Genomic DNA, 26,541 nt, shown 5'->3' on the forward strand with positions numbered 1-26,541 from the left:
CCGGGTGTTGCTCAGCAGTTGAGCATCAATCTAGGATCCAGGAGACTGCAGTTCGATTCCCGGTCAGGGCACATGCCTGGGTTGTGGGCTCAATCCCCAGTGGGGGGAGTGCAGGAGGCAGCCGATCAATAATTCTCTCTCTCCCTCTCTCCCTCTCCCTTTCTCTCTCTGAAATCAATGAAGACATATTAAAAGAAAAAAATCCGTGGAATTGGTCCAGTACCAAATACTGACCAATCTATTCCCAAGATCATCTTTGTCTATTCAATTTCAACCAATCCTGCCCAACAAGCTAATACTTCAGAACACCTACATTCAGCAATAAATTTACCACAGATGTGCTAAGATACTCATATATCATTACCAAATAATAAACTATGTTATTACAAAAAGTTCTCAGGATTAACAGTCATAAATCAATCCAAGCACCTCACAATTTCAAGGTTTTCTTTAAAATGCTATCAGTAACTCTGAGTAGAGTTATTCTAATTTGTACCTTAGGTAGATTCATGAAAGGAAAAATCAAAGGACTTACTGCCATTCGTTCAGCTGTGAGCCACTCTTCCTCCTCAGGGTTACCGTGCCGATGAGTGTAGTATGATACACTAGATATCACCTTGTTAACTTCATTCAGTGCATTCATCTTTCCATTGAAAGAAGAAATTTGCAATAATCTGTAAAAGAAACTCGAGTGTTAAGTATGATTCTAAGCGTTCAATAATTATTTCAAGAGGTAAATATCTTACCTAAGTATCATTTTTAACCTAAATATTTCTAAATTTTTTACAGTTTCTTCTTGTCCTGGAACCCTTGATGCTAAATTCTTCAAAGATTTAATAATCATTGAAAGGGCATCATTTTTGGCTTCATTCTTTGCTTCTTTTTTCAGTTCTTCATCAGTTAAGTTTTCTAAAAACTGTGGAACCATTTCTATTACTGGCAGAAAGTATTTTTTCACCGTATGAAGAGTAAGAAATTCGTAGCTTTGTCCAAATGGTCTGAAATAAGAAAGGTAAGTATTATTCTCGTAATACATGATTTCTTACAGTCAACTCGGACTGAACTCAGACTATTTAATATTAACTTTAAAAATCTGTTACCAGTTAAAGAAACAACCATACTTGAAGAGAGAAACTCAATTTTTATCTAGTAATTTCTATAATGCACTGAAGATTTATTTTAAAACATAACTTACTTAATAAGAGCTGCAATTATTTGAACATTTAATGCTGATCCACTAATAAAACGATCATGCAAAATCTGGAACCCATTTAAAATGCCGAACTTGTTGAGGAGATCCACTAGCCAGCCCTGCAATACAGTTAATGAAGAAAGTTAACTTCCTGCTTTTAGGGGGAAAAAGTACTATCTGAAGTAATTTCTTGACTGAAACATATTAGAAATAGGAAATTCAATAAAAGAAAATTATGATGTAAAACTATCTTAAAAAACAAAAAAATACACAAAAACCCCCCACAACACAACAGAACAAAATACTGCTTATGCTCACAGTAACCACCTGAGAGACAGAAGCATAAGTAGCCAGATTACATCACTAAGGCACAGCTGTTTGTTCATACCAATATAGTTGGTGAACAGGAATTAGAAGCCGTACTTTTATTTCAGAGATCCCATCATATGAAAATACCCTTTTTAAATCTGAAAATGTATTTTTAAAAATCTAAGAGGATAAAAGATTCTTTTTAAAAAAAACCCACAAAAACTAAAAAGATATTCAGTAACTAAGATGTTTGAATTCATTTTTTGTTACAGTTAACTAATCCCTGGCAGCATATCTGTTTCTCCTAACTAGAACATGCAGGTTGATGCTTTTTGCTGACTCATGTGAATGAACCCTGTTCTCATCTTAGAGGTACCACAATGCAATATAGTCTTTTAACCGCTTCCCTAAGGAATAGCAGTAATTCTGGGAGAGGCAATAATTTGTGTAGTTAAAAGCATGCTTACATGTTAAAATTTAGAATTAAAATGTTATATACATATAAGAACCAAATGTATCTAAAAATTTATGTTTACCTTGCCTTCTTCTAAAAGGCCACATATTAGAAGCCATTGAGAGGAAAACAAGAGCCAGTTTCTCTACTAAACCTTAAGCAAAAATAATTTCTACAACTAATGAAAAACAAAGACATATCTAGCAAAAAGAAAAAATGCTAAGTAAAAGATAAGTGCTTTAATGAGACAATATGCTAGGGCTCGGGGTAGTTTTGATATGACTTTATAACAATCTAAATTAACTAAGTTCTCTAAGAAATCAACTACCATATTTCTATAAATTCAGTATTTTCCTACCTTTTTACTTGGTCTTAAAAGCTAATTCAAAACAATTAACTAATTCATTAGGTCCCTTTTGGCATCCAGCAATTCTAAGAAAGCATATACTTATGTATTTTTACCTCTCCAGACACTGGAATGAAACTATTAGGCTGATATAGTCTTCCCATGTTTTCAGCTGCAATGTATGTTTAAGCAGTAATTATTAATATTCAAGAAGAGCCAGGCTTGAAAGAGTGATAAAATATTCAACCAGAAACCATCTTAAATTAAGTTGTTCCCTGTGAGTCTCTTACAGATTATTATTGACCTATACAGGAAAAAATAAACTAAACTAAATAAATATAGGTATATTTTGGAGACTGCCATTATTTCAAAATTAAAAGTGGAAATCATCAAAAATGTGTTTAACAGAATAAACCACTATATGCATAAAGTGAAATTTTCCTGGTTTTTCCTTTTTATAAGGCCCACAATATTAAAACTTTCTCCCTAAATTCTAAAATATTGTTAATCATATAATATTTATATAAGAATTATAGTTAGGGATACATTTTAAAGTGTATACTGTTTACGCTGGTATAAAAAATTTACATTGGAGAACTTTTACATAATTACATTTAAGCATACAAATTTGTTTCATTGATATTTGTTTTACTATTTTGCTTTCATTTATAATTTCTGTAACTTTACTTTTGTGACACATTAGACACAGGATATACTTGATCTTGGAATCAAAATCTTGGAAAGGATTGTGGCCTTGGTCAAAGAAGTATCTCCTACTCTTATTTAATAGGAAAAACAGTCTGTTTTATACTAACCCAAATTATCACGATTTCCCAAGGGGCTGGGCAGAAGACAATGGGGACTAACTACACAGTGAAAGCTTTAAAAAAAAAGAAAAACAAAACAAAAAGAGAGAGAGAGAGAGTCCAAAACTATTTTGTCAATTATACCTCAAGAAAGCTGAAAAAGAAAACACAAAACACAAAATAATGCAGAATCTCTTTAAGAGCAGTAAGAAATTATTCTTCTCGATGTTAATAGGTTTGGATCATTTAAACAACTATAATATTTAATTTTGAAAATAACAAACCAACACACTTTTGGTGAACGAGGGTCTGGAGAACGAGCAAAGAGTTCATCTTCGGGCAACTGAACACTTGAGGAAACGGATTCACATGGGCGTGTGCCATTGTAGATATGGAATTTGCAATGAGGATTTAAGGCCATGGAGAGAAGTTCTAGAAGTGGAAACCAGTCTTGGGACAACTTGGCCACACATAGCTCCACAAGGCGATGAGTATTATTGATAATACACCTCTGTTATATACAAGGGGGAAAGGTGATTTATAAGATCAAATCATTGCAATTCTAAACAAATTAGTTTCGCATCTTAAATCATATTTTAATGATCTTTCCATTTTTCTAATTGATCAATTTGGACATTTCACTAATACTGGGATCAAACTGACATATCAAAAGACAATTTGCATCCACTTTTTAATTCACATAATACCTACTTTCAAAAGTCACTTGCAAAGGCTTACAAAATTAAGATAAAGCTCTATGTCCACAGACAAGATGCAAATTACCATTGTTTTCTCTTTATATACTAGAAGCAGCAATTCTAAAACCTAAACAATGTTATCAATTATCCAAGATGAAGTAGATTTGCTAAGCCTCAATGCAAAAGTCTGCCACCACTTCCAAAATTTACATTTCTATACTTATAGTATATTTTCCTAGTCTGAAAGTGTTCATAAAGGATTTGTTTGCTTCTACCAGTCACTTGGTGACACCTGAGAACACCTTAAATTCTCTATTTGAGAATTTTTTTTTTTTCTCAACTCAATTTGAATTCAGACTACAAATATATTTGAACAGTGGCTGGTGGTTTAAATTTTCTGTTTTTACCTCTACCACATGCCCACATTGAGGCATATAGGATTCTTTGCTGTCTCAGTATAGTAGGTTTATTTCTCTACATTAACCCTTTGTGCTCCAGACATTAGATTCCCTATCTTAGGTATTTTTCTTCCTCAGTGGTACATAAAATAAGTGAGTGGTGCATCTCACAATTGATAGCATCGTATTTTCAATGAAATGTGGTGACTTGCCTAAGGTCACAAGGCACTTGAGAACCCAGGAGACAGATTTAAACCAAAGTTTCCTCTCTAAATCTCACACTCATTCTAAATGATCATGCTTCCTTCTAAACAGAAATTTAATTTATAAAAAGTATTTTCAAAGTTTTGCATTTGCAGACCTTTTTAATCAAACAGATCATATAACCAAATATACATTGATATGTGTGCATATGAATGAGAAAGAAAACACAAGTATGACTATGTAGTAAATCTGAAATTTTAAAAATCAAATGCAAGACTCACATGAATTTCAAACTTCCAGCCACTCACTGCCTCATCTGTAAGGATTTTAGTGAATGATATTGTTAGCCCATCTCGAAAAAATCGCTGACATGCTTCACTTTTAACATCAAGGCCTAAGGAAAAGGGGAAAAATTAATGTAAACAAAATACCTCTGGTTGTCTTATAATGTTCAATTATACAATAAAAGGTAATAAATAATTATAAACTATTCACCGACAGCTAACAAATGCAGACTAGCTTTGGGATTTTAATGATATGGAAGAGATGACATTTAAACCCATATTTCAAAAAATATGAACCTTTGCCCAGCCAGGTGTGGCTCAGAGGTTGAGCACGGACCTAGGATCCAGGAGATCTCGGTTTGATTCCCGGTCTGGCTCCATCCCCAGTCGAGGGCATGCAGGAGGCAGCCAATCAATGACTCTCTCATCACTGATGTTTCAAAACTCTCTGTCTCCCTCTCCCTTCCTCTCTCTGAAATCAATAAAGATGTATTTAAAAATATATATATATTTATGAGAACCTTTCCTAAGATAGCCCATAGTCCCAGAAAAAATAGAGGTGGGGAAGAAACATTTCCAGTGCCACGTCAATGATATTTTACCATTAATTGTACAGTCAGGACCTAGACCATGCTAAGAACAGAAGCCTTTAAAAATTTGCTGAATTGATGAATAAATGTATAAATGAACAAAAGACATTTGAGCCCGGTCAGTGTGGCTAAGTGGTTGAGCAATGACCCATGAACCAGGAGGTCATGGTTCCATTCCCTGTGAGGGCACATGCCAGGGTTTTGAGCTTGATCCCCAGTAGGGGGCATGCAGGAGGCAGCCAATCAATGATTCTCATCATTGATGTTTCTCCCTCTCCCTCTCTCCTCTCTCCATCTCCTTTCTCTGAAATCAGTAAAAACATATTTAAAAAGAAATTTGAGCAGTGGAAAATAATCGTAATCTGATCATGCATTTTTATACTTTATTAGGTTATTTAAGCAAGGTACTAAAAACATTAATTTTTATAATGGTTTCAATTGTGAAATGTCTATTGTTAATTAGAACATATCCATGTCTACCCAATTTCAGGAACTGAAATGTTACTGACATTTATTTTAATCTTCAATTCCTGAAAAATGAAGAGAGAATACAACAGTAGTCCTTTTATACGGAGAATTCAAATGCACCAAAAGTACGCCAAAGTCATTGAAAAAATAATTCCAACATTAAGCGTTTACTTCTAGACAACAGAATAAAAAGACCAGATTCCTTTCTATTGGCTTATTGAAAAAATAAAAAACTGACTTTTTCTATGTATTAAAAAAAAAAAAAAGTAAGCTAGACAGTTTGCTTTAGATATGCATATACAAAGATTTTATGTATAACTTCAGAAGTTGACAAAAGCCCTTGAAGGCTGTCCAAAGGACGTAAACCCTTGCTCAGGTATACACCATAAGCCATGGCAAGAAATCTTTGTTAGATGTTCTAGCCTAGAAATATACATTAAATGTTCATAGAAGAGGAAAATAAAGTCTTCAGAGATGAAGTAAAGGATCTGTAGCAGAACACACTATAGAAAGGCACAACAACATTGAAACTTACCTTTTTTACTAAGATCAATAGCAGCTTCTAAAAGCACTTCTAATTCCCCTTTCGGCAAAACTGGAACCACCCATCGAGGCCTAAGAGTTTTAAAAATATAAAAAGACGTTTATTAGTGCACTAAAAGAGGCACTATAAATGAGTTACTAATTATAATACCTCATTGTGAAAATATTAATATTAAAATAATATTAACACAAGGTTGGCAGAATATCTGCTTTGTGAGATTGTGTTATTTTCTCTACAAATAACGTTTTTAAGGGACTATTAAACAAAAGACATAGCTATGAGGGGAATGAAATAAAATTATTTTAGTAGAATATAAAACTACTATAATAATCCAATGTCAATTATATGGATAAGCTCTTGTTAGAGTTCATAGGTTAGGAGACATTACGATGAACCATTCAGTTGTCTTAAATTTCCTCACAAAGAAAAAAAATTGGGGGGCAATGACTGATTTCTGCCTCAATTCACCATAGTTCGTCAACTTTCCCTGAAAATTAAGTGAGGAGTCTCCAAATCTCCTATGCCTTCACAGTTACCCAACCCGTTCCCCTCCCTCAAACAAGGAGGTAGCAAGCATCCCCAGTAGTGCTTTCTCTGGTTCCAGTGGAAGCCCAACCACCCAGGATCCTTTACCACCCCCTTCCTCTTCACTACCAGCCAAGTCACCCAAGGGTTCTAAATTCCTGTTCTGACAAAAAGTGCTCCATGACCATATAATCTATTAGAAACAAATGGATATCACCTTTGTCATTGTCTTTATTTACATAAAAAAAACACCAAAACTTGTATTTTTCTTCCCCTGAGGATTTGTGAATATATGACTTTGTCCTGAAGTCTGCATAACAAGTATACTTTACTAAGAATCACCAATCACCAGACAAATATTGAAAAGCCAACAATACAATCTTTTGCTATGATGTCAGGGACATGACAAACAACTATACAATTTTTATTTGACTATAATTCATTGTATACCATTACTATAGGCATCTGCCAGAATCACATTTAATGTGCTTTTTAAAATACACCACTAAAAACAATATGTTAAATATACATTATTAAAAGAAAAAATATCCAAGATGAAGTGAGGAAAACAAGTTACAAAATGATACTATAGTAAGAATCACATATTTATAGAAAAATCAATACGTATGATAGTAAATGCAAAGATAATCTGGACGAATATACTCCTGATAGTAATTTTTGGTTGGGATGTGTGTACATAAGGAAGAAATTACAGAACTTTATCAACATAATACTTCTATGGTTAACAATTCACAATTATATTACTTAATCAGAAATATTTTAAAATGCAAAGGGTTTTTATTACCCGTCATTCTATATGTAATAGTGCTAACTAATTTTTTGAAAGTGAAATGAACAAAAAACTGAGTAAGGCAAGTGCCTGTAAGTGTGTGTGTGTTTTCCTTCCTTTCTTTTTTGGGGGTTGAGAGAGGTATCACAACTCCCTAGCACTCACTTGTTGAGCTCAGCCTGGTGAAGATGACAGCCACATGTGGTTCCCCAATATGACCTTCCCTTATCTTTAAATCGTTTTCTGCCCTAGCACACAAGCTTAAACTTTCATTCTCTAAAAGTCTTCCTCCAAATAATCAGGGGGTTGGAGGGGCTATGTTGTACTACAAGTATGAAAACTTATACTCTGACCTGCCCACTGAGGTGAGGATCAAGAGAAACAAAGAGCTGAGACAGTTAAATGCCTCGGACTAGTCAAGTGTTCACAAGGGGCAGGCTCTGAGGAACTCAATCTCTTTATGACCTGGTTTACCTAAGGGCCATGCAAAAATTATTAAAGTCATCCAGCAACCCTAGCAACCAACATACCAGTAAGAAAAAAAATCTCCATAAACTCTCAAAAAGGGAAATCACACATACAGTTCTACTTCAGAAACATACCAGCTACGATTATCAGCAACCTGAAAACTATTGACATAACTCCCTTTCATTTTTAAAATCCATTAAGAACCACGTTCTAGGTACTTGACAATGACTAAGACGTTAAGGCTACTAAGGGAGCAATGTGGTTACTGTGATATTCCTGTCCACCCTTTCTCCTTTTCTTATCCACTACAAATTACTATGCTGAGAAACTTGGTTGCTTTTTCTGTGTATTATACACATTAAAAAACAAAACAAAGCCTACTCACCTATTGATCATGTCATCCAACTTTGCTAGGTCAGTATGAGGAAATGCAGGTTCCTCCTCTTCAAGAGGTGGTGGAGCGTCACCTTGACCTTGTTCATCTGGGGGAGTTGCCGGGGAATTTTCATTGGAAGAATCAGGCGATGAAGTCTTAATTAAAAATTTAAAATTCCAGATTTAGGTTTCTGTAACATATGTACAACATCTAGTAATTCAAACACCAACACAAATCAGGGGAAAATGATATCATGGTAAGTTTATCATGTTTCAGGCAGTCTCTGTGCCACTGTGCTTTAAAATAATTTCATTTAGCCTGGCTGGGCGTGGCTCAGTGGTTGAGCATCCACCTAGGATCCAGGAGACTGCGGTTTGATTATGGGTCAGGGAACAAGCCCAGGTTGTGGGCTCAATCCCAGTAGGGGGCGTGCAGGAGGCAGCTGACCAATGAATCTCTTATCATTGATGGTTCTCTCTCCCTTCCCCCCCTTCCTCTCTGAAATCGGTAGACATATTTAAAATAAAATAATTCCATTTAATTCTCAACAGCCTAAGGAAGTAGTCTGCCATTTAATGAAAAAACAAACTCCAACAATTAATTAGCCCAAGGTTACAAAACTCCAACTCTGTGGTCAGGATTTGAATCCAGATCTAATGCTAAAGTTTGTGTTCTTAATCCCAATGTATACTGCTTCTCTGCTTACATTTCCCATCATGACAGAAATTGTTACACAAACAGAAAACAAAACAGTTTACAGGTTTAAAAATTTCGGACTTATAACTTATTTTTTAAATTCAAGGAGAAAAAAAAATTTATTCTGTAATTTTCTTAGTTGCAAACCATTATCCAAACAATTATTAAAACTTCATGATAGTGGTTTCGAAATAAATCACGTCTTCTTTAACTAATATGGCTAATTTTATTCTTTTAGTTCATCTTTCTCTCCCCCCCTTCAGCTGTGCATATTTCCACAGCTAAAAAAATTTTAGGACTTTAATTCTTAAGTAGTATGGTTTATTTTTTTTTAAAGCCCCTTTCCCCATGATATGTATGTATTATATATATACATGCATAGAAAATTTAACAAATATCAATTAAACTACCTGTAATACCACATCAACAGAAAAGCACCAAAACATTTAAAATTATTTCCTTCCAATCTTTGCCCTAAGAGCCAAAAAAGCCTGACTCCATATATGTATAAATTTTCAATAAAATTAGGATACCCGCTTAAATCTGTGTTCTTTCCCATTTGATATCTGAGTATTTTCCTACATCACCAATCTTTTATAAAAAGTTGATTAATTGCCATATAGTATTAAATCAGTATTTTGCAAGTTTTATTGCTAAGATAAACAGCTGCAATGAATCTTTATATATATAAGTATATAAATCTTTGTGTTGAACTTCAATCTTTCCTTAGGATAGGATCCTGGACATATAATTACTACAACAGTATAAACTATTTATTTTTGGTGCTTCAGATATCTATATTGCCGAATTCCATTCTGGAAAGTTTATAGCATATCCCAGCAACAGTACCCAAGATTGCTGACCCACAGTGCCTTTGCCAAGGCTATTTCATTTATCATCGAGTATTACTACATGCCAGAGCCTAAAATTCTCCCTGTGGGAACAACCTTTTAAAAAATATTATATATGAAGTGAAAAAATCTCACTGATTTTAGAAATTCCTTTTACGTCAATATGTAAAAAGCATATCCCAAAAGAAAACTTTAATTTGGGAAGTGATTAATGCTATAGTTCCTTCTTGTTGGTCCAACAGTGTTAAATCTTGTGAAATAATTAAAATTCTAACATTAAAAAGTAGAGAAGAAGAGGGACTCTACAGATAGTTAAGAATGTAATTTATTTTGTCCCTTTGTTTAAATCACCAGTCACCTTCTGAATTATAAAGCTCTGAAAGAGAACATAACGTAGATGCATAATATTAAGTTGAATATCATGAGCTCTAAGAATGATCGAGAACACCTTAAATAAAAGTAAGGTTAGAGTAGAGGTTTCATTTTGTCTAAAGCCATGCAAGCCATAAACATTGCAGAAGACGTTATGAATTCATGCACAACGCAGTTAATAAAACTTGGAAAAAAGAGAGCAAAAGATACTCGAACTTTACTAGCTCCCAGTTTAAAAATAGAAATCTTTGGCATCTAACCTTAGACTATGTTTAAAGAAACCTGAATACTGGCTAACAAATTTATGACACCGGAAAGACTTAACTCTGTCCAAGACCTGTGACCATATACTTAAGTACTTTTGTGTTTTAAAAGTGGGAAATGCAGAGAAAAATAAATAAAGTTGACACATTTATTTGGCAAAAAATTAAAACCTGATTTGCTCACTTCTCTAAAATGGCAGAGGGAGAGGAAGAAAGAAAGGGAGGGAGCATGCGCAGCACTTCTCTATCATACTTGTAATACAGAGTGCCTAATCTACTACAGCTGGACAGCAAGAACTTATCCCCAAAGACAAATGTAAGTACATACCCAACGATAACAATACTTTTGCCTAAAGGCTTATCCATACACAATTCTACATAAACACACACCAGCTGTAAGCAGCATGTCTGTGAATCACATATATACCACAAGTTTTAGTGTTTCTCTTAATAATATATATATATGAAATATTTCCCAAGATAAAACCGTATACATTAGAAAAGGCAGAAAATCAGTTATTTAAACTTCCATTTCAAGAAATGAGAGAGAAAAAAACAGCAATCCATATCCAAAGGAAGTAAAAGGTTAAAAGCGTACAAGCAGGGAGAGGGAGAGAATTAAAGCCAAAAGTTGGTTTGGGGGAAGGTTTAATGAAACTGATTAATCCCTAGAAAAGAGTGATCAGGAGAGACAACACGAATTAGCAGTTATCAGAAATGAAAAAGGAGATGTCGTCACCACAGAGCCGAAGACAGTAGAAGATAAAAAGGAAATTATAAAATACTTTACTAGATGAAGTGGACAAATCCCTTGAAGAACACAATTACCGAAAGACAGACACACACACATACACACAATCAGAAAATTCTCCTGTTAAAGAAAAAGTTGGATCTGCAATCAAAACTTTTCCACATATAAACCCCCAGGTCAACCAGTAAAAATCCTCCAAACAATTAATGAAGAAATAATACACACATTCATTGGGAGAATATAAAAAGAGTATCACCCTGTAAGTTTACAGACCAGCATAAAATCTTGGTATCAAAATATATTTTAAGCTCTTTGCAAATATTACTGCACTCGATCCTCTTTGCACCCTACGAAGAAGTTACGTTTTTGTCATCTCCATTTTACAGAGGAAAAACTGAGGCTCTATATAATTTACCCAGAGTCATAAACCTTGTATGGCGCAAAGCTAAAATTTGAACACAAGCAGGATGATTTGAGTCTATGCCCTTAAGCATAGGCTACACTGGATGATTTGATGCTTTGCTCCAGAATTGGCACAGGGCTTTAAATACTTAATTTTAATGACTGACAGTGTAGGACACCAGAAAAAGGATTATATACTCAAGTGTCACCATCTATAACACTTGAGCTTTCTCATTACTTTGTAAGACAGTAACGTATTTATTTTTCTAAAATAATAGTTTTATGGTTGTTTCACAAATTATTCAGAACATGCTTCATTATTTAAGTATCCCATAGTAGACATGCCAATATAACTTTAATAAGTATCTTAAAAATCCTACCTGATTCTGTTGGAGGGGGGGCTGAGACTGTCCATCAGGAGCCTGGCCCTGGTTGTCATTCCCTCCAACTGGAGAGCCACGAGTCGTGGCTGTCATACTCGACACAGGGCAGATCTTTGCAATTTTGTCTGCTTATGTAGTTGTCTTGAGAAAAGAAATTATAGTCCACTTATAGAAGTACCAGCATTTGTCAGTCTTAGGAAGCTCCAATTCAAGAATAAACCATCTTGCACAGACCATCGCATAACCTATAAGCCGAAGAAAAAGAAGTACATTTGTTTTAGATAAAAAATAAATTAAGAAACTCAACATTACCAGTGAAATTAGTCAGGAGAAGGTGGTTATATAAATGAGGGCAAAGTGAAAAGCTAAAGTTTCATTAATATTATATTCAACTTAATAAACTGATAACAGTACATCAGCTGTTCTATCAAGGAAACAAAAGTATAGCCTTATGATAAAATATTTCAGTTTTCTCCTGGAATTCCAAAGACATTTTGATTCAATCATGGGATGGCAAACACTATCTTCAATTTACTAACGACTTAAATACACTGTAAAAATGTGTACATTCAAGACAAACAAGGTAATAAATGCTCATTTTTAAAAACTTTTCAAGAAGCACTGCACAACTAAACATTCATCACTGGTACCAAATGGCTTTTAAACAAGCTTACAAATGGTTTTAACAGAAACTTTAAAACTTTGGGGGATTTTTTTTCTTTGTAGAGGGTTCAAACTATATACTGTTACTCAAATACAACTGAATTTGTCAAGTGACCAACTATCAAGTGACCAAGACTCTCCACGTCTGGCAAGGTTTTGACCACAGGAACTCACTCCCACAGCACGACCAGGCTAGGACTATAGACCCCAACTGTACTACCTGACAGACAAAGGTGTCTAGCGGAATGCCATCAAACTCAGTTCTATAATCATTAGACCAATGGGTCTCATCCTTAGCTGCATAGTAAAATCATCTGTGGTGCTTTAAAAAACACTGATGTCCAAACCCTTCTCCAGATTGAATTATATGAGAATAAAGCCTAGGCATCAGTACTTTAAAAAACAAACAAACAAACAAACAAACAAACAAACCCCTATCCTAGTAGCCCTGGCTGGCCTTCCCACTGGTTAGAGCGCCAGCACAAGCACTGAAGGGTGTAGCAGGTTCAATTCCCATCAAGGGCATGTACCTCGGTTGCAGGTTCGAGATCCCTGGCCCTGTTTGGGGCCTGTGTGGCAGGCAACCAATCGATGTGTCTCTCTCACATTGATGTTTCTCTTTCTCCTCCCTCCCTCCTTTCCACTCTCTCTCAAAACAAACAAACAAAAAACTCAATGGAAAATATATCCTCAGGTGAGGATTAATAAAAAACCAAAACCAAAAAACAAACAAACAAAAAACTTACCCAAGTAATTGATTCTAATGTGCCAAGAGATTGAGAGCGTTAGCTGATTGGTTATAGGTATATAATTGGCTTTAAGTAAAGCAACCCATACTTCTCATTTACTCCAGAACAGTCTAACATTTACCTCAAACTTAAATATACTTAACCTAGAGATGGGGTTCTAACAATATTTTGTTTCACTTGTCAATAAGCATAACCAAAAAATAAATTTAATAAATCAGGACTGATTAAGTACTGATGAGGTTAAAACAGACAAAACTCTTTTATACATGAAGTAGAAAAACAAAAGATTACATGAGTTGAGCAGCCTCTTTCACTTTTGTTTTCCATTTTTATACATCCTACATTACAAAAAGTTATGTGAAGTAGACAATTTGAAAAACCTGAAGAAACTTGCCTATCTTTAGCTATTTTGGTCTGCTGGCAAATTATCGGAACAATTTTTTTCTTACCACTCCAAACACCAGCAGACCAATTTAACTTCATTCTTCTCTACTTCAAACGTGCTCCAGTCTCTTCCTTTTGTTCCCCAACCTGGACTCAAATTCGCACCGTATACTTACCCCACTGGGTGATGCTCCAATCATCCCCTTCATCTTTTCCTGGATGGCTTGTTCTTAGCCTATAAATATGCTTGAATCTTCCTTACTGAAAAATCAGTCTCTGCCCTTCCCTCTCTCCAAAAACCTTAAAAAGAAAGTCTGTCTCCCCTTTCACTTCTTCCATTCTCTCTCATTAACTGTTGTGTTTAACCTACCAAAATTGCCTTATGCCAGTTGTTCTTAACTGAAGTCTGTGGATGGTTTGAAGATTAACGCCCATGAAGTCACACGCAAAGTTTGTGAACATGTACATCTGGTGGGGGGAGAATGAGGTCTGATGCACAGATCATCAATGCTCTAGTAACTGACGAATCAAATGTCTGCTTCTTGCTGTTCATTCTCAGCATAAGACACACTGGCTGCCACTATCCCACCCTTCCCTTCTTGAACCTCTGAGCTTCCTTGGCTTATACCATCCCAGATGTCAGATTTTCTTTCCTTACTACTTTTTTAATTTAAAAGGGAGAGGGGAGGGGAGCCAGTAGTAGTGATGAGTAGTTTTAAACACTGAAACAGAGGTGAAAACATCCACTAGACAGTTGACTCTACAAGTCTAGAATTGAAGCAAAACTTGGGGGTCTTGAACATAGAGCTAATTATTCACAAAAGGGTGGAAATAAATGGATTCATTAGCATCATCTGGGAGCCCCTCCCAATAACACATCCTCCACCCCATACCATCTCCTTCTGAGAGTGGGGGGAGGGGGAGTCTACAACATTGGTGGTTGAGAAGCAGCAAAATATATTCCCAAGTGTAGGACAAGTCCAGAAGAGGGGACAAACCCTGAGGCATACTAAAATTAAAGTGGTATTTTTCTATAAATTAGAAAATCAATGATCTAAGTGATTTGACCAAAGCACAGGTAGAAAGTTAACAAGTCTAGAATTAATTCTATCACTGTGTCCACTAAACTAGTACTCTCTCAACAAAATGTGGTATATACATACAATGGAATATTATTTAGCATTAAAAAGGAAAGAAATTCGGACACATGCTATAACATGGATGAACCTTGAGGACATTATGCTAAGTAAAATAAGCTAGTCACAAAGGGACAAATATTCTATGATTCCACTTGCATGAGGTACCTATGCTCAGAGACAGAAAGTAGAAAGGTGGTTCTCAGGGGTTGGGGAATTACTAAGGGGCACAGGGTTCCAGTTTGGGAAGATGAAAAGGTTCTGGAGATGATTGGTGGTGATGGTTGCACAATGTGAGTGTACTTAATGCCACTGCACTGTACACTTAAAAATGGTTAAAATAGTAAATTATGTTGTCTATATTTCCCCACAATAAATTTTTACATATACAGCACTGACTGTTCTCTTGCTTTGCAGTCCTTTAACATTTGGAGATCATTTGAGTTAAAATATCTTAAAATTACATTTTCATGTTGTTTTGTTTATTATGCTCAACATCCTTCCATTTATATGTATCCCAATAATCCTTCACCTATAGACAAATCAAAAGACAAGGGACAAGTTATTCTACACAAAAGTATTCTGTGGATAACTTAGAGACTATCCCTTTAAACAAAATAAGGTAAATGATAAATGTGGTAGTATGTAACCCCTCCCCCAAATAAAAGACCTTCCTCTCAGACCACAAAATTAAATATTTTCCTATTCCACCAGCAAAGCCTCAAGTTTCATTCCATTCCTCTCTTATATAGTCTCACCTTAACGTCTCTCGGTTTCCCGGTTTCTTCTACCTCTGTCAAGTTCTCTACATTTCCAAATTTCCAGTACATCAGGTCTCAGCACAGCACACACTGCTCTATTCTATTTTTAAAAAATATTTTAAAAATTTATTTCAGAGAGAGGAAGGGAGAGGGAAAGAAAGAAACATCAATGATGAGAGAGTCATTGATCGGCTGCCTCCTGCATGCCCCCTATGGGGGATAGAGCCGGCAGCCCGGACATGTGCCCTGACCAGGAACTGAACTGTGATCTCCTGGTTCATGGGTTGACGTTCAACCACTGAGACCCGCTGGCTGGGCAATTTTGCTATTTTTAATAGCCATCTCTCTACTACCACATAAGAACTGAATACCTTTTTCCTCCATATGACAGGTTGAAAGATTTAGAGTAAGAAATTGGTATGAATCAATTAAAAATAACTTCTGGACTCAAACATAGCTCTTGTTTAAAATCCTACCTCTGTCCCTCCACAGGCTGCCTACCTTAAAGGCCAGTAACAACCACTCATAATTTTTCCAGGTCTTTAAAACTGAGATAATGCTATCCACAAAAATGTCATGAGAATTATTTTAATAAAGGTGTTTTGCAAATACCAAGCACACAGTAATTTTTTAAAAATGTAACTTTCTTTTCCCTATTTATAAGTACTGTGCAGGATTCTTGAATATTTGAATTTGGAAAGATTTGAATGGAAAAAAAATTATCAAAGATATGCTACAACTAAGTTATCCAAGAATAATACTGCTTCCTTTCTTAATAAATGCCATTTAATCCAAATGGAGGAAACACACTGGATTCCCAAGTGGGAATCACATTGCCTTAACTTGATTACAGGAGCTTGTTTTCTAAGCCAGAGAGATTTAGGAACACCTAGAGAGGCTAGTACAAGCTTTCTACCAAGTCAAAGCAGCAGTATACTACACAGAACTAAAGAAACTAAAAAATTATTCAAATCATGTAAAACTTGACACAATTAACAACCACTTCCTATAGAAACACTCAGATTCAACAAATGACAATGTGAAAATTTACTAAATGAAGTAGAATTTTAAGTTTTATATAAAGTTTTAAGTTTTACTTTTAGAAAAACAGTACTACAAGGGTCACCTGTCATCCCCCCCGCCCCCCGCCGTCACTCACATTTTACCAGAATGCATATAAGATTTTCTGCAATGCCAAAATGTAACCAAAATGGCAGTATCAGATTGCCTTTAGAATACACAGCATTTTTTTCATATTCAAATTTAGCATATCAACATCTCCAAGACTGGAAAAACATCACCATTCCCTGAATCAAGATTGGCATTATGATCATCACCCGAGGACATGTTTTTTATTGGGGGAGGGGGGGGTTGGAGAAAAACATCCACTGACTGCCTCCTGTACGGGCCGTGACCAGAAATTGAACCCAAAACCTTGTGGTGTAAGGGACGATGCTGCAACTGACCGAGCCACCAGGCCAGGGCTGGCATTACGTTCTTTAAAAAAACCTAGTATTCCATAAGCAGCAAACTACTTACTAGTTATTTTAAACTTTGCTGAACTTAATTTCTCTAGCAGCTTTCAATGGGAAGTCCTTCATACCAGAGAAACCCTTGGGACAAAGAATCCCTTTCTATACCCAGTCATTATTCTATCTCTGCTCAAACGTTCCTTACATTCTAGAATCTCTCTCTCCTCTTATATAGCACACTGAAACCCTCTACAACTCCATGTATATGATACTAGTACCCCAAAAGAGTTCCAAAACAAAGCTTAGTCATTCAAGAAATATGTGCTTAACACCTACAATGGGCCACATACTGTTTTAAATATAAGGGATTATTACAGTGCACAGCAGGCAAATCTCTCTGTTCTTGCAGAATAACATTACAGATCAAGGATAGAGACAATAAGCAACAGCAAATCCAACACTCCAACAAATTATTTCCTTTACTGGACATCAAAATGAGTTGAGTTTTTTAGAAAACATTTTGATAGACCATCCTTAAACTCATCCACGGAAATTATCTTAACTTGTGACTTTTACCTACTCTGGTTTTATGTACTAAAATCAAAGGGGAAATTACTCGATTATTTTACTTCCTTTTTAATGCCATGTTTGACATCCATAACTTCTTTTTCCCTTCTTAAAAGACTTGACTCATCAGAGGTGAGAGACACAACTGAAGGCTGTGCTTAGCCTTCACAAGACACTAGTCCTCACTACTTTTGCTCATGACTATACAGAATGAAAACTTGTATAACTATCTTAGACAAACTATTATTTTGTAATTAATACACTAGTTATAGAACACTTAAATTATGCAGATTTAAAATTTTAACATGAAATGTATAATTGTTCCACCTTTATTATAATCCAATATGAACCATCATTTTAAGTACTGCCTTTATTTCAAAATAACCACCATTTTGAAGAATGAAAATACTTATTTTTAAGCATACAGTCCTTAGACCATTTTAAATTTACACTTCTAATGCTATGACAGATTCACTATGATTAAAGACAAACTTTTTATGCCCTGTTGTTTGGAAGAAAATGTTCCCTATCCTACATGGTAGTTTTCCACCACAGCATGAGAAATGACACACACAAGGTATTACGGGTTTGATCCACCTCCACGGACACACAGAGAAATTGCCCAAACCCAAAAACAGTATGAAGCAAAACACAAAATAAAAATAACCAAAAATAGTATGTGCAGACAATCTGTGCAATAGCTGGACTTCTAGGTTTTTCTTTATCCCTTCTAAGGAAACATATTGAAATGTGAGTACAAAATAATTATTGGGGGGATAATCCTGACTCTAATTTTTAGATAACCTCATTTGTAAACATTGCTATTGTATTTAACTAATTATTATTTGTGACACATCTCACGATCAATTATATTCAGAAACTATATTCACTACTTTAGAAATATGAGCACATATATATAAGGCACAATAGTAGGTGAACTGTACAACCTCATTTGATCACCAGGATACCTATCCCATATGGTTATTAGTACAATTTAACAGACATAAACATAAGCTAAAAGAGTAAGTAACCTGAGCTTGTCCAAGATGCCAGTACCATCTGTTAGACTCCAAAGCCGTTGGCTCTTCCTTTACACCACGAAGGTTTGCTATAGCTCCCAAGATACTGATGTACTCTCTGAATTCGAAGGGGAAAAGTTAAGAGGGGAAAAAATGGGAACAAGGATAAGATATTGTTCTTTCTCTTAAAAGCAGTTACTGTCCAGCCTGCGTCCATCCTTACAATTATGTTTTATCTTTTTGCATTAGAAATGATCACTATGAGTCTTATTGAAAGGCAAACCACAGCATGTCATGGCCTGCTTAAAAATCTTCGAAGACCAGGATAAAGGCTAAAATACTTTTCTAATGGTATACAAAGCCCCTCAAACACTTAACTTCAGCCTTAACTTGCAACTCCTGACCCAAAGCTTGTTCTAACTCCAATTTAATTTGCCTTCTTCTTCAAAATATACTTCCCTCATGCTGCCACTGGGGCCTTTGTACAAGCAGCCTACTGTTTTGCCTATATTGATTCAATCAGCCCCAAACCCTGCTGACAGAACTCATCAAGTACAGTAGGTCCTCCAATAACTTCAACATTGTTTCTTTATAAAGTTGGTAAGACACAGAAGGAATTTTACTCGTTCGAATCAACTGCCTATGGTAAAACTGGGTTTAGTTATACATTGTTTAGCTTAAAGTCACAGAGCCTACCCTAACTGTATATACTCCTGAGGGTCTTTTCTTTCATGGTATCTGTGTGATGATCTCTCTCCCTACTAAAAAAATAAAAGTTCTACAAGGACAAAAGCTGTATGAACTTTGTTCACCACTGAATCCCAAGGATTCACTGGCACACAAGTAGATGCTCAAAAACTAAAAGGAAGGGGCCCTGGCCAGTTTGGCTCAGTGGTTAGAGTTGGCCTGCACGGACTGAAGGGTCCTGGGTTCGATTCCATTCAAGGGCAAGTACCTGGGTTGCAGGCTCGATCCCTGGCCACGGTCTGGGCACGTGAGGGAGGCAACCAATCGACGTGTCTCTCACATTGATGTTTTTCCCTCTCCCCCTCTCTTCAACTCTCTCTGAAAAGCAATGGGGAAAAAAATATCCTCAGGTAAGGATTTAAAAAGAAAACAAACTAAACTGAGGGGTTGGGGTGGGTAGTAAAAACAACAACAAAGTCAAACCCCTTCCCATTTCCATCAATTCCTCTTTTATGTGGTATCCAATGTTATCTTTTCCATTCCCACTCCTACCCATTCTAGGCTAGACTCCAATTTTAACAGTATCCTGGCTGGCCTCCACACTACCAATCTGTTTAGTACATTAATGCTAAACCAATCTCCCAAACATTTTCAATCTCTGAAACAGTTACTGGTCTCCTCCTCTCTACCTTTTAAGTAAGAACTATTATTCAAGATTATTCACAATCAGCCCTAACTTATTTTTCCAATATTGTCTCTCATTCCCCAGTTTCAATACCATCACACCCAGGCTGACATACTTCAAATTTTAAATAAAATTTTCCTTATTAAGAGTGATTATAATAGCTAACATGAGTGTTTACTTTGTGTCAGGCTCTATTCCAAGCAAGTTATATGTACAAATTTATTTAATCCTCAGAATAAGCCTATTATTAGCCCCATTTCAGGAATAAAGAAACTGGGACAGAGTAAACAATTCTAACCCAGACAGCACAAGCTCCAGGGGTTTACATTTTTAACTACCACACCATACATTAATAATGCTGGAAAATAAGAAAAAAACTACCATTAATCTCACCATTTGAAGATAAACTGTATCAAAATGTTTTTAATGCAGAAACATTTTATGAAACTGGATTTTTTTACTTTTTATAATTTTTCCATGTTAACTAGTCTTCTAAGTCATCATTAATGGCTACATACCACAGACTTTTCTTCTAAAACACAATAGCTGTATTCCTAGGAAATATGGCATATTCAAAAAACGTTACAGAAACTATTGTTCAATGGGGAGACGAGATTTCACATTTTGGACTTTGAAATGCAGCAAATTATTTTCAATAGCAGAGTCCACAGCTATAAACCTAAACATCCCTAAGCAATATTAAAATGTAGTCTTTGCTCGAGTTAAGGCCTGTCTTTTCCAAACTCCACCAGCACTGCCATTATCATTAGCACAGGACTCATCCTTCTTACCACACAATATTATAAATTACACAGAAAACCAGTCAAGGCAGCATATATTAAGCACAGTCCCCCTCCGCAGTGTGATGCTAGTTCATATCCAACCAGTAACTCATGCTAATGTGAATAAAGATGTGTAATTAATCTTTGTTAAATTCGAATGTATTACTTGAGCTAAATGCGCATATTCTGTTATCGCCATTATTAAACAGCCCCTCCAATTTTTGTCACTAAGTATAGCTACTGCTACTTCCTATGGATGGCTTCCTAGAAGTCATCACAACAGAACTGCATCCTGCATTCTAAATTCTTTGTGGCAGTTGAAATTTATTCATTTAGAAATGCATGGTAATTGACCAAATACTCAAAATTACCCCATACTAAGTGTCTCTCAAGTTGTATGTATACAATTAGGATACCGGAAGCTTTTATATATACGTAAGAGCTTCAATAAACTCCAGCAACCCTCCCAAGGCATTCTCAAACACTAATATATATATTTAAATATGTAAGATAATTTTATTTTATTGGGGTGACACTGGGTAACAAACTTATACAGGTTTCGAGTGCACAATTCCACAACACATCATCTGTACATTGTGTGTTCAGCACCCCAAGTTTCCTTCCATCACCATTTAACCCCCCTATACCCACCTCCACACCTCCCTCCACCTTCTCTCCCTCCAGCGATCCCCAAATTTATTTTTAAATGGCTATAGGCAATGAGTAATTTTAAACTAGAAATTGCTTCTGAAATGGTGGCACCAGAAGCTCTGTGGACACTCCAATTAAACAATAACTGGTGAAAATATTTTTTAAAAACAAACATTTAAAATCTTTAATTTAAAGCCTTTAAAAAACATTAAAAAAACAAAAACAAAACAAGAAAACACACATTCAAAAATATCTACAATATCTCAGTAAGAACAGAGTCTGTGGCACTTTCAGTCAGCTCAGCAGGACAGCCAATCCATTCCAGGTGGGTGCAACCAAGAATACAGGGCTCTCTGCCCCAAGCTCACACACAGTCAAGCTATCTCCCCAGAAGAGGAAGGCAGCTAGCATTTTTCATCATCCCCAAGGTTGAGTTGCAAAGGCTCTACCTCTACTGCAGGCAAAAGCAGCTGAGAGGTCTGGGGCTCTTCTATCCAGGTCACACTTGTGGAGCAGAAGCTGGACCCAAGTTCAGCAGGGAAGAATTATGTGGTCCTAATAACAGCCCCCACTCCATCTCACTCATAGGGCCAAGGTTCCACACCAGGAGACAAGCTGAAACCAGAGACAGCTGCTCCCACACAGTACTCTGCTCAAGAAGCAGTGTCACTCTGAGAGAAGGTGGCCATTCAATGGTGTAAAGATTTTGCCCAGCCGGAGAGGCAGGCCATAAGAGAACTCCTAAATTCTCTCAAAGTGAACTGACCTATTTGAAACAGAGTACAGGGAAGTTCAAGCCTAAGGGTGCACTAGAAAACAATGGAAACAGAAGGAATAAGCAATTAAGATGCTGGCTGTCCCAGGAGTGCTGGCAATAGCTTTAAGTAGTTTACTAAAAAGGACAGACAGAGAAGAGACAGCTAAGAGCCTCCCCTGGGTCAGAACAAACCTCAAAGATTACCCTCTGGAAAGTGGAAAAACTGAATTGAAACAAACTGAGAGGCAATGAAATCCCAGGGCATCACCTAAAACAATAGAGCAACCAGTCAACAATTAGTGGAGACTAATATTTGCATGTGATACCAACAAAGGGAGACGCTTAACAGTTATCAGAGAAAACACACAAAGAAAGTCTTGCTATAAAACCACTGTCATCCCAGGGTGACTGTGTGCATGTCTAAGGCTCTGCCCTTTGAAGAGAAATCACAGAGAAAATAGGCTTCATCAGAGTAGGTCAGCCAGTCACTAGACAAATAAGCAAGCAAATACAGTGGTACCTCGGTTTTCCAATGTAATCCGTTCCGGAGGACCATTCTAGTTCTGAAACGTTTGAAAACCAAGGGATCAACAGCCAACAGCTAGGCCTCAGGATCTTGCACTCAGCGGAAATCGTGTGGCACGTTTGACTTCCGAGGCGTATTTGAAAACCGAAGCATTTACTTATGGGTTCAGTGTTCGTAACCCGAAATGTTTGTCAAAAGAGACCTTCGAAAACTGAGGTACCACTGTAACAACAAGACCCTGGGGAGAATCAGTATTCAAAAAGTTGGTACATTATATTAAAGATCTGGTTTTAAAGCAGGCAAAAGAAACCAGCCTTGAGGGTCCACATGTCACTTAGCAAAGAGTTCAAAAGAGCTATTATGAGTATGTTCAAAAACTAAAGGTAACTGTGCTTAAAAGAAGGAAAATATGACAACAATGTTTAAACAGACTATCAATAAAAGATGTTAGAAATCAACAAAACAGAACCAAATGAAAATTTGAGTAAAAAAATTATAATACCACCATATACAAAATGAAGTCTCAGAAGAAAGGAACAGAAAAAGTATCAAATTACAGCCCAAACTCCCCAATTCAATGAAAAACACTAATCGACACATCCAAGAAGTTCAATGAACTCCAAGTAGGATAAATGCAAAAAGACCAGGCTGAAAAACAGCTTAAAAAAGTCAAGCCAAATACAAATAGAACCTTGAAAGCAGCAAGAAGAAAATCATCACATAAAAAGGTTTCTCCATAAAACTATAAACTGATTTATCGGAAAACATGGAAATCAGAGGCAGTAGGAAAGACATATTCAAAGTCCGGGGGGGGGGGGGGGGTGGCAGGGAAGACCACCCAAGTCTTTCAAAAATGAAGTCAGCTTGGCCAGTGTGGCTTAGTGGTTGAGCGTCACCCCATGAACCAGGAGGTCACTGTTCCATTCCTGGTCAGGGCACATGACCAGGTTGTGGGCTTAATCCTCGGTAGGGGGCGTGTAGGAGGCAACCAATCAATAATTTTCTCTCATCACTGATGTTTCTATCTCTCTCCCTCTCCCTTCCTATCTCTGAAATCAATAAAGATATATTAAAAAAAAAAAAAAAGCGGGATCAATAAACAGACAAAATGGACTTCCTCAAAATTAAAAACTTTTGTGTTTTAATGAGTGCTATCAAGACAATGAAATGACAACCTATAGAATGGGAGAAACAAATTATAAGTCATTAATCTAATAAGGCACTTGTAACTAAAACATACAAAAAACTCTTGCAACTCTTAATTAAAAGACAGCGCAATTTAAAAACAGGCAAAGGATCTGAAGAGGCATTTCTCCAAAGATATACAAATGGCCAGAAAGCACATGAAAAGATGCTCAAAATCATTAGTCTTCGGCGAAACACAAAAAAACTACAATGAGACACATAGTACACAAAGAGTTTGGTAAAATTGATGGTTTCAGGTATCTACTGGAGGTCTTTGAATGCATCCCCAATGGATAAAGAGGAGGAATACTGTATATCAATAATGACATTAAATGTGAGTGGATCATAATAAAACCCAATCAAAATTGAGATAGGCTGAATTTAAGAAGATCCAATCACATGCAGTCAATAGGAGACAGATTGCCCAGCCGGGCATGGCTCAGCGGTTGAGCGTCGACCTAGGATCCAGGCAATCGGTGTTCGATTCCTGGTAGGGGAACATGCCCGGGTTGTGGGCTCGATCCCCAGCAGGGGGCGTGCAGGAGGTGGCCGAGCAATGACTTTCTCATCACTGATGTTTCTATCTCTCTCTCTCCCTCTCCTTTCCTCTCTCCGAAATCAATAAAGATATATTTAAAAAAAGAAAAAAAAAAAAGAAAAACAGTATGGAAGTTTATGAAAAAATTCAAAATAAAGCTACCATATGATCCAGCAATTCCACTTCTGGGTATTTATCCAAAGGGAAAAACACTAATTCTAAAACATACATGGGGGGGGCAAAAGTAGGTTTATAGCTGTTGAGTACGCTAAACAGAGTTTATTCTAAAATACTTTTTAAATGTTTTTACTGATTTCAAAACATACTGAAATGTTCCTCTCAGAGTCTAAGGGAGAGAGAAACACCCATCAGCCACCTCCTGCACGACCCCTACTGGGGATCGAGCCCATAACTCAGGCATGTGCCCTGACCAGGAATCAAACTGGTAACCTTTCGGTTCACTGTACAATGCGCAACCAACTGCGCCACTCCAGCAGGGCTATTGTATTATTTTCCATACAAACAATTGTTACCTACTTTTGTCCCACCCTGTATGTACCCTCTTATTCACTGCAGCATTATTTACAATAGCCAAGATATTATGAATAACTAAATGTCCATCAACGGATGAATGGATAAAGAAAATGTGACACATATATAATGGAATATTATTCGGCTATAAAAAAACGAAAACCTTGCCAGTAAACTCCAGTTCCTAAACAAATCAACCTAATGAGCAAGTGTGAAATGCTGATTTAAAACATTAGACACAACCACATACATACCAGACGTCACAGAAGATATGCCTATTCATCAGTCTACTCCTTGGTTAAGTGACAGGTTAACAACAAATTATTTTTAACAGTTCTTGCCAATCTTTATAAGTAGTTAACTTATAGAAGTCACTAATCCAATCATGAAATGCTGATCCAATATGCTGAAAACAAAGACCTCATTTCATTTATTCAACATTTTAAGCAAAGCAGATATAATAGCAATAATCACCATTTTCAATGTGCATCCAGTGGTTACTCTTTTTACCTGATTCTCCAGTTAGATCAAGTCACAAATGTAAAGAATTTGAAAAGGAAACCAAGGAATCTGAAATTCCTTTTAGCCAATGAAATTATCCTCAGTATATTGTTACATACAATAATTTAAAAACAACAGCCTTGAGATATAATTCACATTTAATCACCCATACGATGGGTACAATTCATATGATTTTAGTTTATTCAGAACTGTACAGTTATCACAATCAATTTTAGAACATTTTCATCATCCCAAGATGAAACCCCACACCCATTAGTATCAATCACTCCCCAGTCCCTCCCCTTCCTCACCCCAGTCCTACTTTAATCTACTTTTTTTATCTTTATAGATTTACCTATTCTGGACATTTCATATTAATGTCATCATATAATATGAAATCTTTTGTGACTGGCTTCTTTCACCTAGAGTAACTGTTTGTAAGGTTCATTCAAGTTGTTGTATTTCTTTTTATTGTCAAAAAATATTCCATCGTATGGTACACATTTTATTTCTGCATTCATTAGTTGATGGACATTTGCATTGTTTCTGTAATATAGTTTTGCACATGTAGGTTCCATTAAGAGAGATCTTTTAAGTCTGTCTTTGTAACAGTTAACCCTCAAGGTGCAAAACAATACTCTGCAGTATACCACGAAGGCTAATACTCTTATCAAAAGAAAAATCCAAAGTGGAAGCTATACCAAGTTACCGCAAATGAAACTTTTAAGTAGGATGTGAAAGGGAAACTAAAACTCAACATTAAAATATTTTAATGTA

General features: G+C 36.1%; 1 protein-coding gene across 8 annotated transcripts in view; it reads right to left on the reverse strand.

Annotated features, from left to right (window-relative positions):
- Positions 1 to 26,541, reverse strand: part of USP9X (ubiquitin specific peptidase 9 X-linked) — a 117,277-nt gene that overhangs the window by 73,171 nt on the left and 17,565 nt on the right. For 5 of the 8 annotated variants that reach the window (XM_081125137.1, XM_081125136.1, XM_081125138.1 and 2 more), the window contains 8 exons: positions 12,168 to 12,415; positions 8,462 to 8,607; positions 6,285 to 6,364; positions 4,689 to 4,801; positions 3,400 to 3,618; positions 1,196 to 1,311; positions 747 to 998; positions 536 to 674 (listed from right to left, as the gene is read on the reverse strand). In XM_081125137.1, coding sequence (XP_080981263.1) covers positions 536 to 674; positions 747 to 998; positions 1,196 to 1,311; positions 3,400 to 3,618; positions 4,689 to 4,801; positions 6,285 to 6,364; positions 8,462 to 8,607; positions 12,168 to 12,263 — 1,161 coding nt within the window. In that variant the 5' untranslated portion in view covers positions 12,264 to 12,415. Of the gene's footprint in view, positions 1 to 535; positions 675 to 746; positions 999 to 1,195; positions 1,312 to 3,399; positions 3,619 to 4,688; positions 4,802 to 6,284; positions 6,365 to 8,461; positions 8,608 to 12,167; positions 12,416 to 15,860; positions 15,964 to 26,541 lie in introns of all 8 variants that reach the window. The other 3 variants (XM_081125135.1, XM_081125134.1, XM_081125133.1) reach the window with 1 other exon arrangement.

This window comes from Miniopterus schreibersii (assembly GCF_964146895.1).
Source record: "Miniopterus schreibersii genome assembly, chromosome: X".
Lineage (NCBI taxonomy): Eukaryota > Metazoa > Chordata > Mammalia > Chiroptera > Miniopteridae > Miniopterus > Miniopterus schreibersii.